This window comes from Armigeres subalbatus, chromosome 2 (genome assembly GCF_024139115.2).
Source record: "Armigeres subalbatus isolate Guangzhou_Male chromosome 2, GZ_Asu_2, whole genome shotgun sequence".
Taxonomy (NCBI): Eukaryota; Metazoa; Arthropoda; class Insecta; order Diptera; family Culicidae; genus Armigeres; species Armigeres subalbatus.
Genome location: NC_085140.1, coordinates 107,883,475 through 107,904,808, shown reverse-complemented (window position 1 = coordinate 107,904,808; position 21,334 = coordinate 107,883,475). Strand labels below are relative to the sequence as shown.

General features: G+C 41.3%; 1 protein-coding gene across 1 annotated transcript in view; it reads right to left on the bottom strand.

Annotated features, from left to right (window-relative positions):
- Window positions 1-2,027: 2,027 nt before the first annotated feature.
- The window catches only part of LOC134210616 (cytochrome b5-like), a 32,673-nt gene continuing 13,366 nt past the window's right edge, over window positions 2,028-21,334 (bottom strand). The window contains exons 2-3 of the mRNA XM_062686758.1: window positions 13,411-13,604; window positions 2,028-2,870 (exon numbers count right to left, since the gene is read on the bottom strand). Coding sequence (XP_062542742.1) covers window positions 2,792-2,870; window positions 13,411-13,604 — 273 coding nt within the window. The 3' untranslated portion in view covers window positions 2,028-2,791. The remainder of the gene's footprint in view (window positions 2,871-13,410; window positions 13,605-21,334) is intronic.

The window sequence follows — 21,334 nt, the reverse complement described above, 5'->3', positions numbered from 1 at the left end:
ATGGATTGATTTAACGGCAACAGACCCGGCAACGAATAAAGGACAACGATTGGAAAGTCGGATCTTGGAACGTGAGATCTTTGAATGAACCCGCACGTGTTGGGCTACTGGCTCGTAAGCTGCAGAAGGTCTGGATGAGTGTGGCTGCAATCCAGGAAGTACGATGGCCCAAAACTGGAGAACGTGAATTCCGGGCGGTGGATCCCATAGCGAACACTTCATTCAAGTACCACATCTACCATAACGAGGAGTTGACTTCATGGTGATCGGGAAGCAGATGAAGCGTGTTATCCGGTGGAAGCCGATAAGTGACCGAATTTGCGTGTTGAGAATGAAGGGCAATTTCTTCAACTATAGCCTGATCAGCATCTATGCCCCAACAAACGATACGAGTGAAGACGTGATGGATGCGTTCTATAAGATTCTTGATAATGAGGTCTACAGAGAGTGCCCAACACACGATGTAAAGTTTGTCATCGGGGATGCAAATGCGCAGATCGAGTTTCTTTCGCCCTGTCATGGGTACGGATAGCCTTCATTCCGCTACCAACGATAATGGTCTGCGACTTGTAACCTTTGCTGCTGCTAGAGGGATAGCAATCAGCAGTACCTACTTCGCTCGTAAGAGTATCCGCAAACACACCTGGCAACATCCGAGTGGAGAAAATTGCTCACGGATAGACCACGTGCTGATCGACGGACGACATTTCTCGGATGTTATGGATGTAAGGTCCTTCAGAGGTCCGAACATTGACTCGGATCACTACCTTGTAGTTGCAAAAATTCGGGCGCGACTTTCCAGCGTCATGAATTCACGAAACAACAGAACGATGCGTTTCAACATCCAACGCTTGTCAGTTAAGGGAGTTGCTGAACAGAAGCTGGACGAGCGGATAGGAGATGCCACCGGATCTGGCGATGTCAACAGATTTTGGGAAAATACCTACGAAGCAACACGACTGCAACAACGCAGGAGGTGTTAGGGACTGCACAGCGACGCCAACGAAATGGTTGATTTGATGATGAGTGCCAGCGAGTGACGGACGAGAAAAATGCTGCTAGGCGTCGTTCCAACAGAGAGCGGTACAGTGTAGCAAGGGCAGAAGAGAAACAAATCCACCGCAGAAAAAAAGACAACACGAAGAGAGTGTGATAGATGAAGCGCAGAAGAACATGGATAGAAACGATATGCGGAGGTTTTACGCAACTGTCAATGGCGCGCGGCATAAGGCTGCGTCAGTGCCCGCCATGTGCAATGACCGAGAGGGGAATTTGCTGACGGACAAGAGTATGGTGGCATCCAGGTGGAAGGAGCACTTCGAAGATTTGTTGGACGGTGAAAGGAGCAGGATGGACATAGTCGGCGATGGTCAAGCTGTGGAACCACCAACGCTAGACGAAGAAAAGAAGGCTCTAAACGAGCTGAAAACACTAAAGCTGCCGGGAAGGACGAGATCCCGGTCGAGCTTCTCAAACGCGAAGTGAGCAGCTGCATCAATCAATCCACCACATTATCCAAAAAATATGGAAGGATAAAGAACTGCCTGCCTATAAGAAAGAGCACAGGCTAGAGTGTGCCAATTACAGAGGGATCACCCTTCTGAACTCGGCGTACAAAATCCTGTCGCGTATCCTGTTTAACAGATTGAGATCGCTTGGGAAGTCCTTCGTCGGCGAATACCAGACAGGTTTTCGTGAGGGCCGATCAACGACGGATCAGATGTTTAGCCTGCGAATGATCCTTGATAAATTCCGGGAGTACAACTTGCAGACTCACCATATGTTCATTGATTTCAAAGCAGCGTACCATTTAGTGAAAAGAAATAGGCTGTGGCACTAGCGGTTGGCGGTCGTATGTATCCCCAGGGGTGCTTAGGATCCATGAAGATGAAGAAAAAGATATGTAATGAAAGGAACGAAAAGCTATTATAGATAGCTTTAGTTCTCAGATGTGGTGGCAGCGATTTGTGAGTGTTCTCTTCTTAACATACAGGTTGTGATATGAAATGGACTTATCCCAGTCACTCTTACAAATATAGAAGATGTTTATTCCCAGAAATAATAGGTCAACTTTCTTATAAAGAAACACTAAACATATCTTCAAATTAGCCCTGATTGAAAAAAGTGTTTCCCGAGTGCAATAATAAAACCTACTAATCTATGTGAACATATTTTTTTCTTTCGTCACCAAACAATACAATGAACAATCATTGAAATCTAAGCGATTTTAATTTTTTCCAACAACAGTTATGGTTCGAATTATAAAAACAACATTTCATTTTTGGTCTTCCTAGAATCAATTGTGCACAATGGAGAAACTACTGTCCTTAGATATAAAATTTTAGCAGCAATAAGTTATAATTTTCGAATTCATATCCAACTCTGAGCATTTCGGTTAAGTTACATGGGGAAAAAATGTAGAACTGGAATTGCATTTTTACTAAATCCCTATCCCCGGTATTATGACGCGTAGAAATCCTTGCTTAAACATATAAACTAGTCAAAATGGATAAAAAATATATAAAAAAAAGCGTTGATCTCCGTCGCTTTGTGACGGTTGTCGTCTGGAAAGTGGTGCTGGCTTAAGCTGACGGTGTCTGCCTCGGTTGTGTTTGAATGTGATAATGTGCACCAGAATGAATTGAGTTGTTCACTACAACAAAACACCTTTTCCCGCTGGTCTGTCGGTTTTGGTACAGTTTTTTTTTTCTTGGAATGAAGAGAACGTTCGGCACGTTAGTATTTCTTCGGGTGTTACACCACACGTTTGCACTACACACAGGTTGGCTGGTTACTGAGTAAAGTAGAACCGATAGATGATGGTCGCCAGTAGTCCGAGGATCAGTGGAACGATCCACGATTTCAAGGAGCTGCAAGTAGAAGTTCAGAGTAGGATAGTTTTAGCAAATGATTTTCTGCATTGGGCAAAATGAATTGGGTCGTAACGCAAATATTGACAATTTTTAATCCATCTTCCTTTTAGAGTCCCGCCAGTAAACCTTCATAAAAAACCCAACTTAATTCACCGAGTAGTGATACTGCCTTTCTCGCATTTAGCCAAGACACCAACCTTATATTGAATATGGTTCGATGTACCATTTTCTTTATAACTTTCAAACGCAACGGTAGATCGTTTTTCAATAGTTTTCAATTCAATAGTGATCAACTAGCTTTTGCCCCCTGTCGAATGAAACTTGTTGCGAGGAAATCGGTTGAGGATTACTATATGAAAAGTTGTCTAATGTTTTTCTTAGCTTTTGTGCACACACATACACATACATACACACGGACAGACGGACATTTGTTCAGCTCGTCGAGCTGAGTCGAATGGTATATAACACTATGGGTCTCCGAAGCTTCTATAAAAAGTTCGTTTTTGGAGTGAAATGATAGCCTTTCGGTACAACTTTGTTGTACGAGAAAGGCAAAAAGAAATATATATTACCTTCTTTGCATTAAAAATTGAGTATATATGTGTATATACCTGTGAGATTATATGTGTAAGTGTTGTGTATATGTGAGTGTTTGTGTATATGCATATCAACCGATCAAAACTTGTCGATCCGACTGAAAGCGTTAAACATAAATTGAAAATAAACCAGATTTAATACAAATAATAAATAAAATTTACTATATTAAATACTCTAATAATTTCAGGATAAAGTCGAGAAATGATAGCCTAACATAGAAGTGAAGTAGGAAAACAAGTAAAGGTGCATAATTAATTATCACTATCTAAAACAAAAAATTAAACATAATTATATCGGAATCCCTCTGGAAACTCCTACGAAGATCCCCGTGTATATAGACTAGGACAAGGAAGCATTGACGGTTGAATGCACGATTTTTCTCCTTCCACATTTTACAAGTCCGTTGGTAAAATTTTGAGAAAGTTTATAAGGAACGCTACTTCTTCGGTAATCCGTTCCATTCGGCATTGCTGTAAGTGAAGCTAAAACAGCTTTTTAACAATATTTAATTTTAATATTTATTTTAACAATATTTAATTTTCGCACGAATGCTATTACGACAGACTATGAAGAATTGTTAGAATTTGAGGCTAGACCAATTCAACCTTTCATTAGACTTGGAAGAACCTAAACATGTTCAGCTCATAAAGGGATCAATTTCCCACTATGGGGATCAAGTCTTCCGCAAGTTTTGAAAACGCCAAATTTTCTATCTCTCGGCAAAATCATTTTTTGGTAACTTTCATGAATAAATAATTGCTTCCAGTGACGTTTTTGAATAGCTTATTAAATTCTTTATCAAGTCCATCAAGAAGCGTGCAAATCTGTGCATGTTACATCGAGAAATATCCTAAACAAAAAGTGTGGATCATGTGTGCCCAGTTTCCCCTATGGAAAGGAAGGATTAGGGACAAAAGGTCGAAAGACAAAACGTCGAAAGACAAATGGTCGGAAAGGACAAAAGGTCGAAAGGGACAAAACGTCGAACGGGACAAAAGATCGAAAGGGACATAAGTTTGAAATTGACAAGAAACTGAAACGGAGAGAATTAATCTAGCACCAGAGTTACCCCTACACAGTTAGCAAAAACGCTGCTCTTTTGTTTTTACAATTTTTAACAATTAAATAATTTTTTTTTGCCCCATAGGATTGCTATGATCGGGGTGAGTGTTTGAAAATTAACAAGTGATTATGCCGGAAGAATTAGTCTACTTTGACCAAATAAACACCGGGCTGTGGGAATCAGCTCACATAATCCGTTTGAAAATTTTCATTAGTAAATTGTCCAGTCCAGTTTGGGTTCGTCATGGTCAGTGTTGATTGTAAATGTCGGTGTTGTATGATTGTAATTCTGGTCATGTTCTTTCTTCCCTCCCCTCGCCCAAAAACTCTCCTTAATCTCATACTCTCTCGCTCACTCTTGCACTTCTCTCTCATTCTCTGTAATTCGTTTTTATGTTACGCCTATAAAATAGTGAAAATGGTTGTTTACTTACTTGCGATGTTGTGTGTTATGAAATTAGTAGTTGTTATTGATTTCTGTACTTATTGCTGACGATGAAAATACTAAGATAGGTCTTCTTCTCCAAAAAACAGTCTTCTTCTTCGCTGAAGCCAAGAAACTTCGATGGAATTAGGGAGCTACCCGTACTGTCTCTATTCGATTCGCTATCGCTTACTTCAAATTCGGACTCTACCATGTTGTTGAATAATTCTCTTGTCATCTGCTTCATCTTTGATTTGTCCATGCTGGCCTCTTGCCAAATATGAACATTTATTCCACTCCTTTCAATGTCTTGCCTTATGCACGTTCGCCATGTATAAGCTGGCCTTCCTCTTTTTTTGGGGATTGGGATTGAGTGTTCTAATGCCGTTTTAAGGATTCCTTCGTTATCGCTTCTTAAAATATGTCCATAATAGTTTAATCTAGCAACCCTGATCTTGTTGTTGATTGTGTGTCCGCCCAGAAAGTTTGGAACTACATGTGGGGATTCTACCGTATCTTCGTCTGTGCTTTCCTCGTCGTTCTCTGCATTGTCATTTATTGTCACCGATCTGTTTTGCCACATATGATTAGTGTTTCTTACTGCTTCTTCCTGAGATGGCTGCATCCCGTTCTCTTGATCTTCAGCTTTGTCTACACTAAGCCCTTTTAGTGTGAGTATCATTTCCGATTCCATATCTCGTAAAGCATTTCTGTTTCTTTTTAGAATGGTGGCAACTTCCATGGAGTACGTAACTACTGGTGTAATGAGTGCATGATACAGTTTTTGCACCGTTGGCCATTGTAGCGGATGTTTCTTCAAAAAGTCACATAGATGGTAGAATGCTTTGTAGGCTTTTTTTATTCTTTCTGCTGTAGTGGCCCCTCTAGTCAAACTGCTGGTAATATATGCTCCTAGATAACGCAGCAACGTAACTACTAATAGTTCGTACTTTCCGAACTTCTCTAAAACCTCCGGACCAGTGTTATTCACCACGTATGGGTCCCTGAAGAGGACTTTTGTTTTTGCAGTGTTGATCTCTAAACCAATTGATAAGAGTAATGGTTATGGTATGAATTTCTGGTATGAATTCAGTCAAAGACATCAGTACATGATGCAGCATTAGTATGAAAAGCTGCGGGCTTAAAGGACATCCCTGCTTGATACCTCTGGTTTTCTTTGTTGCTTTTGTCCTCTGTCCGAACCATTGCAACGATGTTGATTCCATCAGACATGCTTCTATAATCCGGTTAATAAGCGCTTTTGAAACCCCGAGGTCGGTTAAAATTGCTGCCGCTTTCGTAATGTCTATCCTGTCGAAGGCTTGTTTCAAGTCTATTGACACTAGGATAGTAACACACCCTTTCCGCCATCTCTCATCTAAGATTCGTCTCAGGACAAAAATTTGATCCACTGCGCTTCTTTTTGCCTGGAATGCCATTTGGTATCCTGGGATAGGAGCGACCTGTGCTTGCAGTCGGTTTAGCAGCAACTTAGCATATATTTTGTAAATTGTTGGGCATGAAGTTATACATCTACAATCTTAAATTGAACGAGGATTCGGAAGTTTGGGAATGGGTATCTGGAGAGTTTCTTGCCACGAGCTTGGAACTATGTTTGTTCTAAACACCTTTTGAAGTAGTTCTGTAACTTGTGACAGGAGCGATTCGGAACCTTATTTAAAAAAATCGTGTATGTTATCTACACCTGGAGCTCCATTGTTCCTAGCAGACCAGACGATGTTTTTTATTTCTTCCAATGTTGGCTCTGGACCAGGATCCCTTCCGTCGTCTTCAACTAGTTGTTCAATTCTGACACGGTCATCCGAGGCATTTTTGACTTTTTCATCCCATTTCTGTATATTGATGAATGTACGTTATTTATTCTGTTTATTACGTTTGTTTTGTTTAATAAACCGAAACGTTTTGGTCATTTTTGCAAGTGGATTTTCGGTTTCTGTTTCTGCCAGGAATTTATCTTCTTCTGCCATTTCTGCCTTTCCAATCTTTGCATTTAGGTCTCCCATGATAATTATATTTTCCTTTGCCTTTCCTGTGATGTTCAAGATGTATCGTGATAAGTTTCCAAATTCTGAGTTTCCTCCGTTATTATTTGATCGAATATAAGTAGAGACTATTATTAGTTTTGTGTCAAACACATTGCACATATAGGAGCATGAATTTGCACTAATTTTCCTAAATCGGCCGCTTTTGTACCATTCTTTGGCAACTAGCAGAGCCGTGCCGCCTCCGATGCGATCTCGACCGTTGTGCTTTTCATTGACATTGAACCAGAAGTAATTGTTTGTTGCTAAACTGCATTCCGCCAACCGTGTTTCTTGCAACATTCTTTGACATGCGTCCCAAGTGACTCATATTCGATACCGTGTCAGTGAGTGCTACTGCGAAATCGTCTATGTTGTTTCGAATATGTTCTACTAATCTTTTTCGTAGATCGAACACTTTTTCATAGTGATCCGCCGATCCTACCTCCGTTTTGTAATATTGATATACCAGCGCTGAAAACAGGCAATGTCCGTCTCCAGGCATCCTTTTGACCAACACTGAGCCCTCGTTATACTCCATATGTTCCATTTTGGTACGTCCTTTTTGGTATTAGTAACTATTCTTATGTTAATCAGCCACACCAGTGTATTGTATTTGGTTATATATCTTATTCTCATGCGTCGTCGTATTCAATATGGAAATAAAGAAGGAAATAGAAGAAAAGAGAAATTGATATTAATAACTTATTTGTTGTGTACTTACTCTTACATTTGTAACAGAAACAGTGATATTCCCACTGTTATCTGTATTGCAATTCAACCTACCCTACCTATCTTACCTACCTCTACCCTATGAGGGCAGCAGGGACTATGTCCAAGGGCTTGACGATCCCTCCCCAGGCCATCTGCGAGTGTGTTAGGTGGGACGCTAAACAGCCCTGACACGACGGCCCTCCGACGAGACAGGAGGTTTGCGCAGGCCCAATAAGCCGCCTTTAAAAACAACTATTACGAACGACATAGAAGATAATACGACTCGATACAATCGGCAACGACCTAGGCGACGAATAAAGGATCACGATTGGAAGCTTGGAACATGGAACTGCAAGTCGCTAGGCTTCGTAGGTTGCGACAGGATAATCTACGATGAATTACATCCCCGCAACTTCGATGTCGTAGCGCTGCAGGAAATCTGCTGGACAGGACAGAAAGTGTGGTAAAGCGGGCATCGAGCGGCTACCTTCTACCAAAGCTGTGGCACCAACAACGAGCTGGGAACCGGCTTCATAGTGCTGGGAAAGATGCGCCAACGCGTGATTGGGTGGCAGCCAATCAACGCAAGGATGTGCAAGCTGATTTTATCCTTTATCAACGCCGTTTCTTCAACTATAACATCATCAACGTGCACTGCCCACACGAAGGGAGATCCGACGACGAGAAAGAAGCGTTCTATGCGCAGCTGGAGCAGACATACGATGGATGCCCACTGCGGGACGTCAAAATCGTCATCGGTGACATGAACGCTCAGGTAGGAAGGGAGGAAATGTGTGGACCGGATAGTCTACATACCGTATCAAACAACAACAACCAACGAAGCATCAACTTTACAGCCTCCCGCGGAATGATAGTCTGAAACACTTCCTTCCCCGCAAGAATATCCACAAGGCCATATGAAAATAACCTAATCAAGAAACAGAAAACAAAATCGACCACGTTCTAATTGACGGTAAATTCTTCTCCGACATCACGAATGTCCGCACTTACCGCAGTGCGAATATTGAATCCGACCACTACTTCGATGCAGTATGTCTGCGCTCAAAACTCTCGACGGTGATCAACACGCGTCGGAGTCGTCCGCCGCGGCTTAACATTGGGCGGCTACAAGACGGTAGACTAGCCCAAGACTACGCGCAGCAGCTGGAAGTGGCACTCCCAACGGAAGAACAGCTAGGCGCAGCATCTCTTGAAGATGGCTGGAGAGATATTCGATCCGCCATTGGAAGCACCGCAACCGCTGCACTAGGCACGGTGGCTCCGGATCAGAGAAACGACTGGTATGACGGCAAATGTGAGCAGTTAGTTGAGGAGAAGAATGCAGCATGGGCGAGATTGCTGCAACACCGCACGAGGGCGAACGAGGCACGATACAAACGGGCGCGGAACAGACAAAACTCGATTTTCCGGAGGAAAAAGCGCCAGCAGGAAGATCGAGACCGTGAAGAGACGGAGGAACTGTACCGCGCTAATAACGCACGAAAGTTCTATGAGAAGTTGAACCGTTCACGTAAGGGCCACGTGCCACAGCCCGATATGTGTAAGGACATAAACGGGAACCTTCTTACGAACGAGCGTGAGGTGATCCAAAGGTGGCGGCAGCACTACGAAGAGCACCTGAATGGCGATATGGCAGACAACGGTGGCGGTATGGTAATGAACCTAGGAGCACGCGCGCAGGACATGCGACTTCCGGCTCCGAATCTCCAGGAAATCCAGGAGGAGATCGGCCGGCTGAAAAACAACAAAGCCCCTGGAGTTGACCAACTACTGACCAACTGACCACTGACCAACAAGGAGAGCTGTTTAAACACGGTGGTGAGGCACTGGCTAGAGCGCTGCACTGGGTGATTACCAAGGTTTGGGAGGATGAGGTTCTGCCGCAGGAGTGGATGGAAGGTGTCGTGTGTCCTTGCGTGTGTCCCATCTACAAAAAGGGTAATAAGCTGGATTGTAGCAACTACCGCGCAATCACATTGCTGAACGCCGCCTACAAGGTACTCTCCCAAATTTTATGCCGTCGACTAACACCAATTGCAAGAGAGTTCGTGGGGCAGTACCAGGCGGGATTTATGGGTGAACGCTCTACCACAGACCAGGTGTTCGCCATACGTCAGGTATTGCAGAAATGCCGCGAATACAACGTGCCCACATATGTATCATCTATTTATCGACTTCAAAGCCGCATATGATACAATCGATCGGGACCAGCTATGGCAGCTAATGCACGAAAACGGATTTCCGGATAAACTGATACGGTTAATCAAGGCGACGATGGATCGGGTGATGTGCGTAGTTCGAGTTTCAGGGGCATTCTCGAGTCCCTTCGAAACCCGTAGAGGGTTACGGCAAGGTGATGGTCTTTCGTGTCTGCTATTCAACATCGCTTTGGAGGGAGTAATACGAAGGGCAGGGATTGACGCGAGTGGTACGATTTTCACGAAGTCCGTCCAGTTATTTGGTTCCGCCGACGACATTGATATCATGGCACGTAACTTTGAGAGGATGGAGGAAGCCTACATCAGACTGAAAAGCGAAGCTAAACGGATTGGACTAGTCATCAACACGTCGAAGACGAAGTACATGATAGGAAGAGGCTCAAGAGAGGTCAATGTGAGCCACCCACCACGAGTTCCTATCGTTGGTGACGAAATCGAGGTGGTTGAAGATTTCTGTACTTGGGCTCACTGGTGACCGCCGATAACGATACCAGCAGAGAAATTCGGAGACGCATAGTGGCTGGAAATCGTACGTACTTTGGACTCCGCAAGACGCTCCGATCGAATAGAGTTCGCCGCCGTACCAAACTGACTATCTACAAAACGCTTATAAGACCGGTAGTTCTCTACGGACACGAGACCTGGACGATGCTCGTGGAGGACCAACGCGCACTGGGAGTTTTCGAAAGGAAAGTGTTGCGTACCATCTATGGTGGAGTGCAGATGGCGGACGGTACGTGGAGGAGGCGAATGAACCACGAGTTGCATCAGCTGTTGGGAGAACCATCCATCGTTCACACTGCGAAAATCGGAAGACTGCGGTGGGCTGGGCACGTAGCCAGAATGTTGGACAGTAATCCGGTGAAAATGGTTCTCGACAACGATCCGACGGGAACAAGAAGGCGAGGTGCACAGCGGGCAAGGTGGATCGATCAGGTGGAGGACGACTTGCGGACCCTCCGCAGACTGCGTGGTTGGCGAAGTGCAGCCATGGACCGAGCTGAATGGAGAAGTCTTTATGTGCAGCACAGGCCACTCCGGCCTTAGTCTGATGATAAATAAACCTATCTTACCTGTGGTCACGCAGTTCGCTTCGCTACCTCCAGTGGACGCGAAATTACCGAGGTAATTCCTCGACCCCTTGGAAAGTGCTACTGAGCCCTAGCGGATCCTCCTTGTTTAAAGAGCTATACCTGATAAGTATGCCGAGACATACAATCAGGAGCTCAGTCTGCCAAGCAGCCGATCCACTGTGAATCGTTAGAGGCGCACTGAAGTGCTCCAAATGTGATATGATACACAGATGAATATTATCTTCAGTGCCGTCAACCCCCGTGACCTTGGCTAGGGAAGTCACTGCTCACGATTTTGTTGAACATATATTGCAGTCGTGTGTTTAATGATGAGTCGATTCACTTAATGTAGACCCACGACTGCCAACACCATCTAACACCGCTACATCAATTTTTACATCAACTATATTTTGCACTTCTCAGTAACCATCCTAACCAACACTTCAGCATAATTTTCCACCTATTTCCTAAATCAATTTTTAGGTTATTGTTTTGTTATAATATACACACACACTCACAGAAACATATACACATTTTTTCACAAATGTGCATGTTTATAAACAAAGTATGATTATCATTTACAAAGTAAACAATTATGATATATACATTTAGGCAATGGTATAAAAATATGATAAAGTTATAAGTTATTTGCACTTACCATGTATGTATTCTTTTTATTAGTTACCACTTATTAGCTTTAATAAGTGTTTACCGTTCCAGATTCTTCCGATTCCTGACGATATTAGTAGGATCATGCTGCATTTGGTGTTGGCTTAATTTCGAAGCTCCATCATAATTTATTATAGTTGAGATCGAGTTAGATAGTGAGGAAAATAATGAAAAGAATGGATATTAGTAAATGTCATTTTATTATTTATGAGGTTCTTTTAAATGGGATTATCAAATTAGTGTAGTGTTATATTTAATATCAGTCGGATTTAATTAAGTAGCTTGTTTTTTTTTTTCTAATTTCAGTTAGAGATTTATATAATAAGTGATTAATTTGGTTACAGCATAGCTGGGCCTTTCGACGATAATATCGATTTATTGAATAATTTTACCTCCATGTGGTCCACGTTGTATTGTAACTGATCTAGCAGGAAATAATGAGCACTCCATTTTATAACTTATTTTTAAATAAACGTTGACTACGACAAAATTATGAGAGGTATCTTCTAAAGTAACTCTCTAGTACAGGATTCTAGACTTGGATAAGCTAAATAGTATCTTCAAAACTATGTTGCATAGGACATTAAACTACGTAGCCAATGTTGAATACATTCAAATGACTTATAGATTGTTGTGAAAGGAGGTGTCTGTATCGATTACCTATTTTGACATTATTTAGTTACAACACAATAGGAGGCTAAGCACAATTGACTGACTATTAAAAGGCTCTTTATTCAATAAATTCAGTCGAATTGTACCACACCTCCCTTAGCTTCTATCCGCGACACGTAGCACGCACCCTGTCGGTCATTGAGAAAACCGAATACTAGTATACGAACTTACAATTCAATTCCCGAAATCTATACCACTTTCTTCATGTGTATGCAAATAGATTCCAACCCCCAGTTCGTAGACTCCTACCAGCACAGATTACAATTCCCCTAAAATATATCAATATTTGTGGAGAATTATAATCCAAAGCCCAGGGTTTATGAATGTTATGTGTTTACGGCTGGAGAGTCCACCATTGGTCAGTATGCCATATTCACCATCAAAATATTGATGTGCTTTTTCGACAGAATTAATCCATCATTTGGAACCAGATAGCGCTGGGCGACATAATATTTAGCATCGATCATCAATAGAGACACGATCTCCCTATAGCCGTCATCATTTCGTAAATCTGTTGATTCACACAGACGCACTGAGATGAATGGACTTTAGCCCCTTGAAAGGTGGTCATCACCATTCACCGCATGAATGCAAAGCATTAAAGCAAAGCAAACAAAATCTCGCACGACGGTGGGCGATACTGGTCCAGCTTTGCGTTGACCAGCAGTCACAGCCACAGGACGTTACAGCATTGACAATACTCTGATTATTTACAGAAGATTGATTATGTAAGTTTGTCGCTAAGTTAGTTATAATGCTATGTATATTGTCAATATTTGTGATTGTTTCTAAGCCGCTTTAGTAGAGAACTCTTTCGTTCAACTGGTTGCAACCAACGGACATAAAATTGTTTAAAATGGTTTAAATAAAAATCCTAATCGTCGTTCCAAAATGTCAAAATTAATCCTTCAGAAACTTGCACATTTATAAGTTTAGAAATTAAATCCCACAATTTATAGGTCTGGACAACAGCATCAATGCAGCATCAATCCGCACGATGAACTTCGACCTTTTTCCCAAATTACAGGAATCCCAATTACTCACTTCTCATCCTTCTGCGCGGTGCTCCAGTCGGGTTCCTTCTTGACGGGGACCTGCTTCCGCTCGGTTTCGATCAATTCGCCGACCTTGAACTTCTTCATCATCTCGCGGGCATCCGTGCTGTGGCCGACATCTTCGAACGCTTCCGTGGCTTCCTTTCCGGCTTGCTCTAGTAGCACCTCCTCGCCACCGGGATGCTACGAAGAGAGAAGAGGAGCATGATAACAGTGTTATAAAGGTGAATCCCAACGGCAAACGGCAAACGAAAGCTGACAGTCATAATGAAATAGCATGTTTTCTACGTTGCTTCCTTAAAAAGTCATTTTCGGAGATAAGCATAAATGAAATATATTCATTTTAGGGTAGGCTTTTGTCTCGTAGCTACGAATAACGGTGAAACATTATTTTATTTTATCTTATCGGAAACTGGAAAACAACGATAAGCTTCGCTGGTGGACATATATGGCATATCGCAATTCACGATTCACGAGTATTGTGTGGCTTCTGAGAGACACCGGCGCGTGCTAAACAATCTTGCGTGACTCGGCTGATTTGGTGCAGATGATCGTAATGGTATACGGTAGTTAGTAAGATTCATTCCTGTAAGCTGTTATTGAATCTAATCGCTGTATAATGATGACAAACTGAGTCAGAAAAGAGGATTGTTAGCAGCTTTCCGTCATTTACATGAATAGTCTGTTGCGATTATTCAACATTTTTGTCGATGGCTGATGAATACACATTTTGATTTTTTTAATTTGGAATTTCATGATAGTTGAATAAACTTTACAATAGATTGACAGTGCACATTTGCTAAAAAACTGGCCTCCAAATTGATGAAACTGCAATTATGTATGTTGATATTAGGTAAAATTTCAATCAAATAAAAATGCAATTTTCTTGGGTTTTGGCTTGTAAAACTGGAATAAATATAGTATAGTGTTCCACAAGAGCCAAGGCTTAGGGTGGCGATCTTGCCCCCATTTCCCCTTTAGACTTTTTTCTAGAGTCTAGACAACTAGACTTTTTCAAAACTTTATTTCTGTGGTTTTCAGTAATAAAATAAGTTTATCGCCTGACAATAATAGAATATCTCCAGAAAGTATAGAATTCGCTTGACATGCTAGATTTTTTTTACCAGCCATCGTATGTTCACGATCATCAATTCTAAGATCGTAATGAATATTTACGACCCTTCGAACACTATAATTCAGTTGATAATGCATACCTTTTATTTATCATGCTAGTCTACCGCAGACAGAAGTACATCCCCGATAAAAAAAAGCCCGAACCAACGTTGATTGAACTGTACAAACGATCCATCACAGCGTATCCATATGAAACAGTTCAACTTTAACCCAGCTAGGTGCGAAAGGCATTTAGATTATATACACTGGAGTATCAGTAATTGAACAAGGTCACGTTGTTTAATAGAGCACGAGACATCGCACGAGTCACTATCATCCAGAAACTGTTGTCAAATTGAGAAAAAAAGAACAACTGGAGCACGAGATCAAAGTTTAATAACTATCATTATTATTCATTTAAATTTGTAGAAAATACAATCTAAGGTTTGTCAAAACTTGTCGGTCATATGAGGTTCAAAGATCGCATTTTTTATCGAATAAATTGACATATAAATCAAAAAATAAACGAAAAGGGAAGATTTGCTCCTCTCCGGAGGTGCAAATCTGATCGAGCGTCTGTTCTCCATGTTAGTAGCGGCTCCCAACAGCGTCTGTTCCCATGTTAGGGGCGGCTGATCATCGTTCGAGTGCCAGAGAGGGACTCTAAACTAAACTGTGCACACCATGTTGCATCGTGTCAGCATCGAGAAGGCAGTCCCTTCAACGCGATGTAGGTGGCGGAACACATAGCGAACACTTCATTCAAGTGCCACATCTACTATAGCGGCGGTGACAGAGCAGAAATAGGAGTTGGCGTCATGGTGATCGGGAAGCAGATGAGACGTGTTATCCGGTGGAAGCCGATAAGCGACCGCATTTGCGTGTTGAGAATGAAGGGCAAATTCTATGCCCCAACGAACAATAAGCCTGATGACGTGAAGGATGTGTTCTATGAGAGCCTTGATAAGGCATACGGAGAGTGCCCAACACACGATGTAAAGATTGTCATCGGGGATGCAAATGCGCAGATCGGAAAAGAAAGTTTCTTTCGCCCTGTCATTGCTACGGAAAGCATTCATTCCGCTATCAACGGTAATGGTCTGCGACTTGTAACCTTTGCTGCTGCTACTAGGGATGGCAATACCTACTTTGCACGTAAGAATATCCGCAAACACACCTGACAACATCCGAGTGGAGACACTTGCTCACAGATAGACCACATGCTGGTCGACGGACGACATTTCTCGGATGTTATAGATGTAAGGTCCTTCAGAGGTCCGAATATCGACTCGGATCACTATCTTGTAGTAGCAAAAATTCGGGCGCGACTTTCCAGCGTCACGAATTCACGAAACAACAGAACGATGCGTTTCAATATCCAACGCTGTTGCAAAGAGTTGCTGAACAGTACCACCAGATGCTGGGCGACCCGATAGGAGATACCGCCGGATCAGGCGACGTCAACAGATTGTGGGAAAATATTCACGAAGCTGTGACTACAACAGTTAGGCCTTGCACAGCGACACCAACGAAATGGTTGGTTTGATGAGGAGTGCTAGCGAGTGACGGACGAGAAAAATGTTGCTTGGAGTCGAATGCTAGTGGCGCGTACCCGTTCCAACAGAGAGCGGTACAGTGTAGCAAGGGCTGAAGAGAAACGAATCCACCGCAGAAGAAAAAGGCAGCACGAGGAGTGTGTAATAGCTGAAGCGCAGGAGAACATGGATAGAAACGATATGCTGAGGTTTTACGCAACTGTCAATGGCGCGTGGCATAAGACTGCGCCAGTGCCCGCCATGTGCAATGACCGAGAGGGGAATTTGCTGACAGACAAGACTATGGTGGCAGCCAGGTGGAAGGAGCACTTCGAAGATTTGTTGAACGGTGAAAATGAATGTGTATTAAGGAGCAGGATGGACATAGTCGGCGACGGTCTAGCTGGGGAATCACCAACGCTGGATGATGTTAAGAAGGCTCTTTTTCTTCTTATTGGCATTACATCCCCACACTGGGACAGAGCCGCCTCGCAGCTTAGTGTTCATTAAGCACTTCCACAGTTATTAAAACTGCGAGGTTTCAAAGCCAAATTACCATTTTTGCATTCGTATATCATGAGGCTAACACGATGATACTTTTATGCCCAGGGAAGTCGAGTCAATTTCCAATCCGAAAATTGCCTAGACCGGCGCCGGGAATCGAACCTAGCCACCCCCAGCATGATCTTGCTTTGTAGCCGCGCGTCTTACCGAACGGCTAACGAGGACCCCAAAGGCACTAAATGAGCTGAAAACAGTATTGCGTATCCTGTTTAATAGACTGAGACCGCTTGAGGAGTCCTTCGTCGGCGAATACCAGGCAGGTTTTCGTGAGGGCCGATCAACGACGGATCAGATGTTTCCTGCGGATGATCCTTGATAAATTCCCGGAGTACAACTTGCAAACTCACCATCTGTTCATTGATTTCAAAGCAGCGTACGATTCAGTGAAGAGAAATGAGCTGTGGCAGAGAATGTCCGAACATGGCTAGGTCCCGCAACATGCAGGCGGAAACGAAATTTGCTCTATACAAAACTCTGATTCTAGCAGTGGCCCTTTATGGACATGAAGCATAGCATAGCATAGCATAGTTACGGTGTACTTCGTAGATTGGACACTAGTGATACTCATGTTTTTCATTTGAAATCCTTATTCAGATTGCTATCAGAAATCAAGGTGGGTGTGGTCCTTGATTTCAATCAAATATATTATATTAACAATATGGTTCACTTCGAGCTTTTCCATACAACGAAATGGCGAACCATTTGCCGGTGATAACAACATCATCTAGCGAGCAAAGAGGAATCTAAACATGTTTTCTTCTTGTTTATTCTAGCAAATCCCATGGCGACGATGGCGACAGTCATGTAGCTGAAAAGATGACATTCGAAGGTATAGGGATGCCCATACTTTTTTGAATAAATCGATCATCAAATGATCGATTTTCCTCGTTTTAACAAAGTTTTACAATAATATAGAGAAAAACAAATTATGCTTCGTATGCTCCAATAGTAGCAGCTGCTACGACGTAGAAATGCTTGCTGTGCTGGTTTTTTACCCACAGCTGCTAGCATCTGGGTGTATATTTATTAGAGTGGGGCGCAGTTGTATGGGAAAACGCAAACTTCGTCCGATCAAGTGAGATCAAGGTTTTTCTGAATCGTTTTGGAACCCCAATCAACTGTGCAAAATATGGGCTCGATTGATTGCGCCCTCGCATGCCGCATCGCGTTTTAAATTTACATGGAGATTAGTATGGGAAAAAGTACTTTTTTACATTTTTGCTCTTGGCGGCTTCAATTTATCATCAATCACGTGACTCAATACGTTAGCATATAGCCTGGAACATTCCGAAAGACTTTGCCGAAAAAGGTACGCAGCTGGAAGGTCTACAAAAAATGTTATTTCGTTTTGAAAATTGATTGTTTAAACCATATGCAAGAAATCAATGTTTCTGCCAGCACTACCGGACAACCTGTAATTGTCAGAGGGCAAAACCCATTTTCCTTCTAGTCGGAATTTTTACTTTGTGAAATCATTCCGAAAATCTTCCATTAGCTACAAAGTCCTATAAAATGAATAATTTTGAAATAACACTCAGTTAAATTATTGCTCCACGTAGTTTTTCGTGGACGTTCCAGCAACGTGCCTTCTTTAGCAAACTTTTTCGGCATCCTTTGGGTTATACTTTAACCACAGAGAAACAGACGTCTCACTTAGAACAAAATGCAATCAAAATCATCGTCACGAAAACATTATCCCCCAATGCTAAAATCACTGTGTGTGGTCATGCGGCAACCAGATGGCGGTAGTGCGCAAACGTCAAACACAAGCAAAATCGATGGAAGCGCCATCGGTGGCCGATTGACCACCTACATAAAATTAAATTAACCGTTAAAAAGGTGAACGATGGAACATGTGCTGAGTGAGACGTCTGTTTCTCTGTGCTTTAACGTAATGTGCCACTTGGTTTACGATGAACTGAAACCTCTAGTAGTAGAAATGCAAAAATTTACGTTCTCCCATGCTAATTTCCATACAAACTTCAAACGCAATGCGGAAAGCGAGGAAGAAACCAATCGGTCCCAAATTCTGCACAGTTGTTCAGGACCCAGAATGGCTTCAAAAAACCATTGAATGACCATGACGCCCCACTCTAATATTAATATGCGCGGGAAGCTAGAAATTTGTATGGCGAAAGCATAAGCGGGTTATCAAACTGTCGGAACTTGTGGTTTAAAAAATGTGGTTTTACAGGACGGTGGTAGATACACCCAAAACAATCTTCCCATCATATCAACGTGAAAAACAACGTGTTTTTTTCACAGCACTATTCACGTACCAATTAAGTGATTCAAAGGTCGAGGCACTCAATCGGCTAGCACTAGTGTGTCACATGAAGATTACGTGACTGTTTTATTGCTTTCATGACTGATCTAAATTAGATTGTTTTGCTTTTACTTTATCGAAAATTAAAAATAGAACACAAAATTCTTCACCGGTTTTTATTTCAGAATTGAAAATCTAAACATAAATATGTACATCTTTGTCTTTAAACTCAAATGAGTGACATAAAATCCATTATAGCATTCATGTGGATGCTATAATGAAAAACCAACATCAGATCAGTAGTTACATGACTACATTTTGCTGAATCAGCTTGGGTAATGATGGCCATGAAATCAGAATTTTCCAAAGGCAAGTTCATCTATAGCTTCAAGGCTTGTCGAGCTACGCATTGTGGTACGATAACATGGAATATGACGGTTCTTTGCAGCATTATGATTTATTGGTAAGAATGATCATTTAAAGTAAATCAGTTCGTATCGTTTTGTTACAGATTTATCATATTAGAGCCCATTTTCCGCCATTGCAAAAAATAGCGTGTGCAACTCCTTGCAAAACTCGATTTTTTCAGCACTCGTAGTATTTATCCAACTCGACAAGCCTGGTTGGATAAACGTATAACTCGATATCAACTCGTACAACTCGTTATAAACGTACAACAAGTTATCATAATAGTAGTTTGTGCAACAAGTTGCAAAAAGATGATTTTTTCAGCAGGAGTCGTACGTTTATCGAACGAGGCTTGCCGAGTTGGATAAATACTACGAGTGCTGAAAAAATCGAGTTTTGCAACGCTTTTTTTGCAATGACGAAAAATGGACTCTAAATATGACAAATCTGTACCAATATTATACTTTACATGTCCAATTCCTTCCAGAATTTACTCAACATGATCATTCTTGCCGTGCCACATTGCATAGTTCGCTAAACCGTGAAGCGATATTGATATTGACATTTGCATTAGACAAGTGATGAAGGCATGACAGAGCATGTAATTTGTAGTCAAGCGTAAAATAAGCACAAGGAAGAATGGCAAAAATGTGAAGTAAACTTTATGCGTCAAACATTTGTTTTTTAGATGCGTGACCGAAAAATAATTACATATTTTATGTTTTGCAGGCTAAAATTATTTACAATATTTACACATTTCAATTAAATCTAACTCAAATCAATATTTACCACAATTACCATCAGAATTTTTAGGTTACGCCATTTATTATATGATAATTGATATTTCGTATTGAAGAGGCCGATGATATTCAATTCATTTTGGGTTGTCAATAGAAATCTTTTCAAACAATATAATGAAGATTTTAGTATACTAATTATTGTAAGATAAGTTTTTCTGATAGAAATCGAGCTAGAAACGCATGTGCAATGCAGAGAGAAATCCAATAAGACTCGACTGTCAAGCACTTTGCTATCTCGTTCTTCCAGGGATTATATTCTCTCTATGTTAATTTTTTGTATCAAGCGGTCATACTCTCTGTGCATAGATGGTAGAACTCATATTTGAAGACAGAGTCTTGGAAGTGTAAAGGAATTACTCTGATTGACATGGTTCTGTAGAAAACATTTCAAGTCATATGACATAATGAAGAAGATATTATTTCCATCAATTCGATATGAATTGATATTTGAATTAAATTACTATATAAAGTCAAAGTGGCGGACCACAACAAAATATTGTTCGAACATATTACATCACGTAGTAAATAAATAAAATGAATAACAGTCAAGTTGAGTTTTAGTTTTTTAAACTATTAGGCCGTAGTATCGGCCTTATCAGTTATTACAATATTATTTAAAGAACATACTGTTGTGAAATTTTCAGGTGAACCAGAATAAATACACATAATCAAATGGTATAAATATTAGCAAAAGCATAGTCCAAACTTGTGTTTTTACGTTATTTGGCTACTAATGAAAGCGAGGTATCTCACAATGGTGTATATTAGAATCTATTATCTTCATTGACAAATTCTCCTAGAAGTACTTTAAGTACTTTCGATCTACGTTGGGTTTTTTTTAGCATATTTGAAAAAGCGGGTAAACAGAAAATGTGACCTTCCAATTTCCATCTTGTATTTTTAATCCACCCTCGTTAGTTCTATAAACCCGTTTTTACGCAAAATTCTCAAATCTTAGCTGGAATAATTCCTCATTCTATATAAATTTAAATGCATTCCAAATGTTATATTTAAGTTATTCTTCAACGTATCTTGTTAAATTTACTTTCAACCAGATTCAACAAAAAAAAACAATAAAATGCGGATTAAATAGTGACAAAGGATATCTCAACTAATTTTAGATACGTATAATAAGCCATGCAGACAACTTGCTGTTTGTCTCAGACAATTCATTGACTTCTTTAATGTCAAATTTCCCAAAGAATCATGACGCCTCTTTAAATAAAA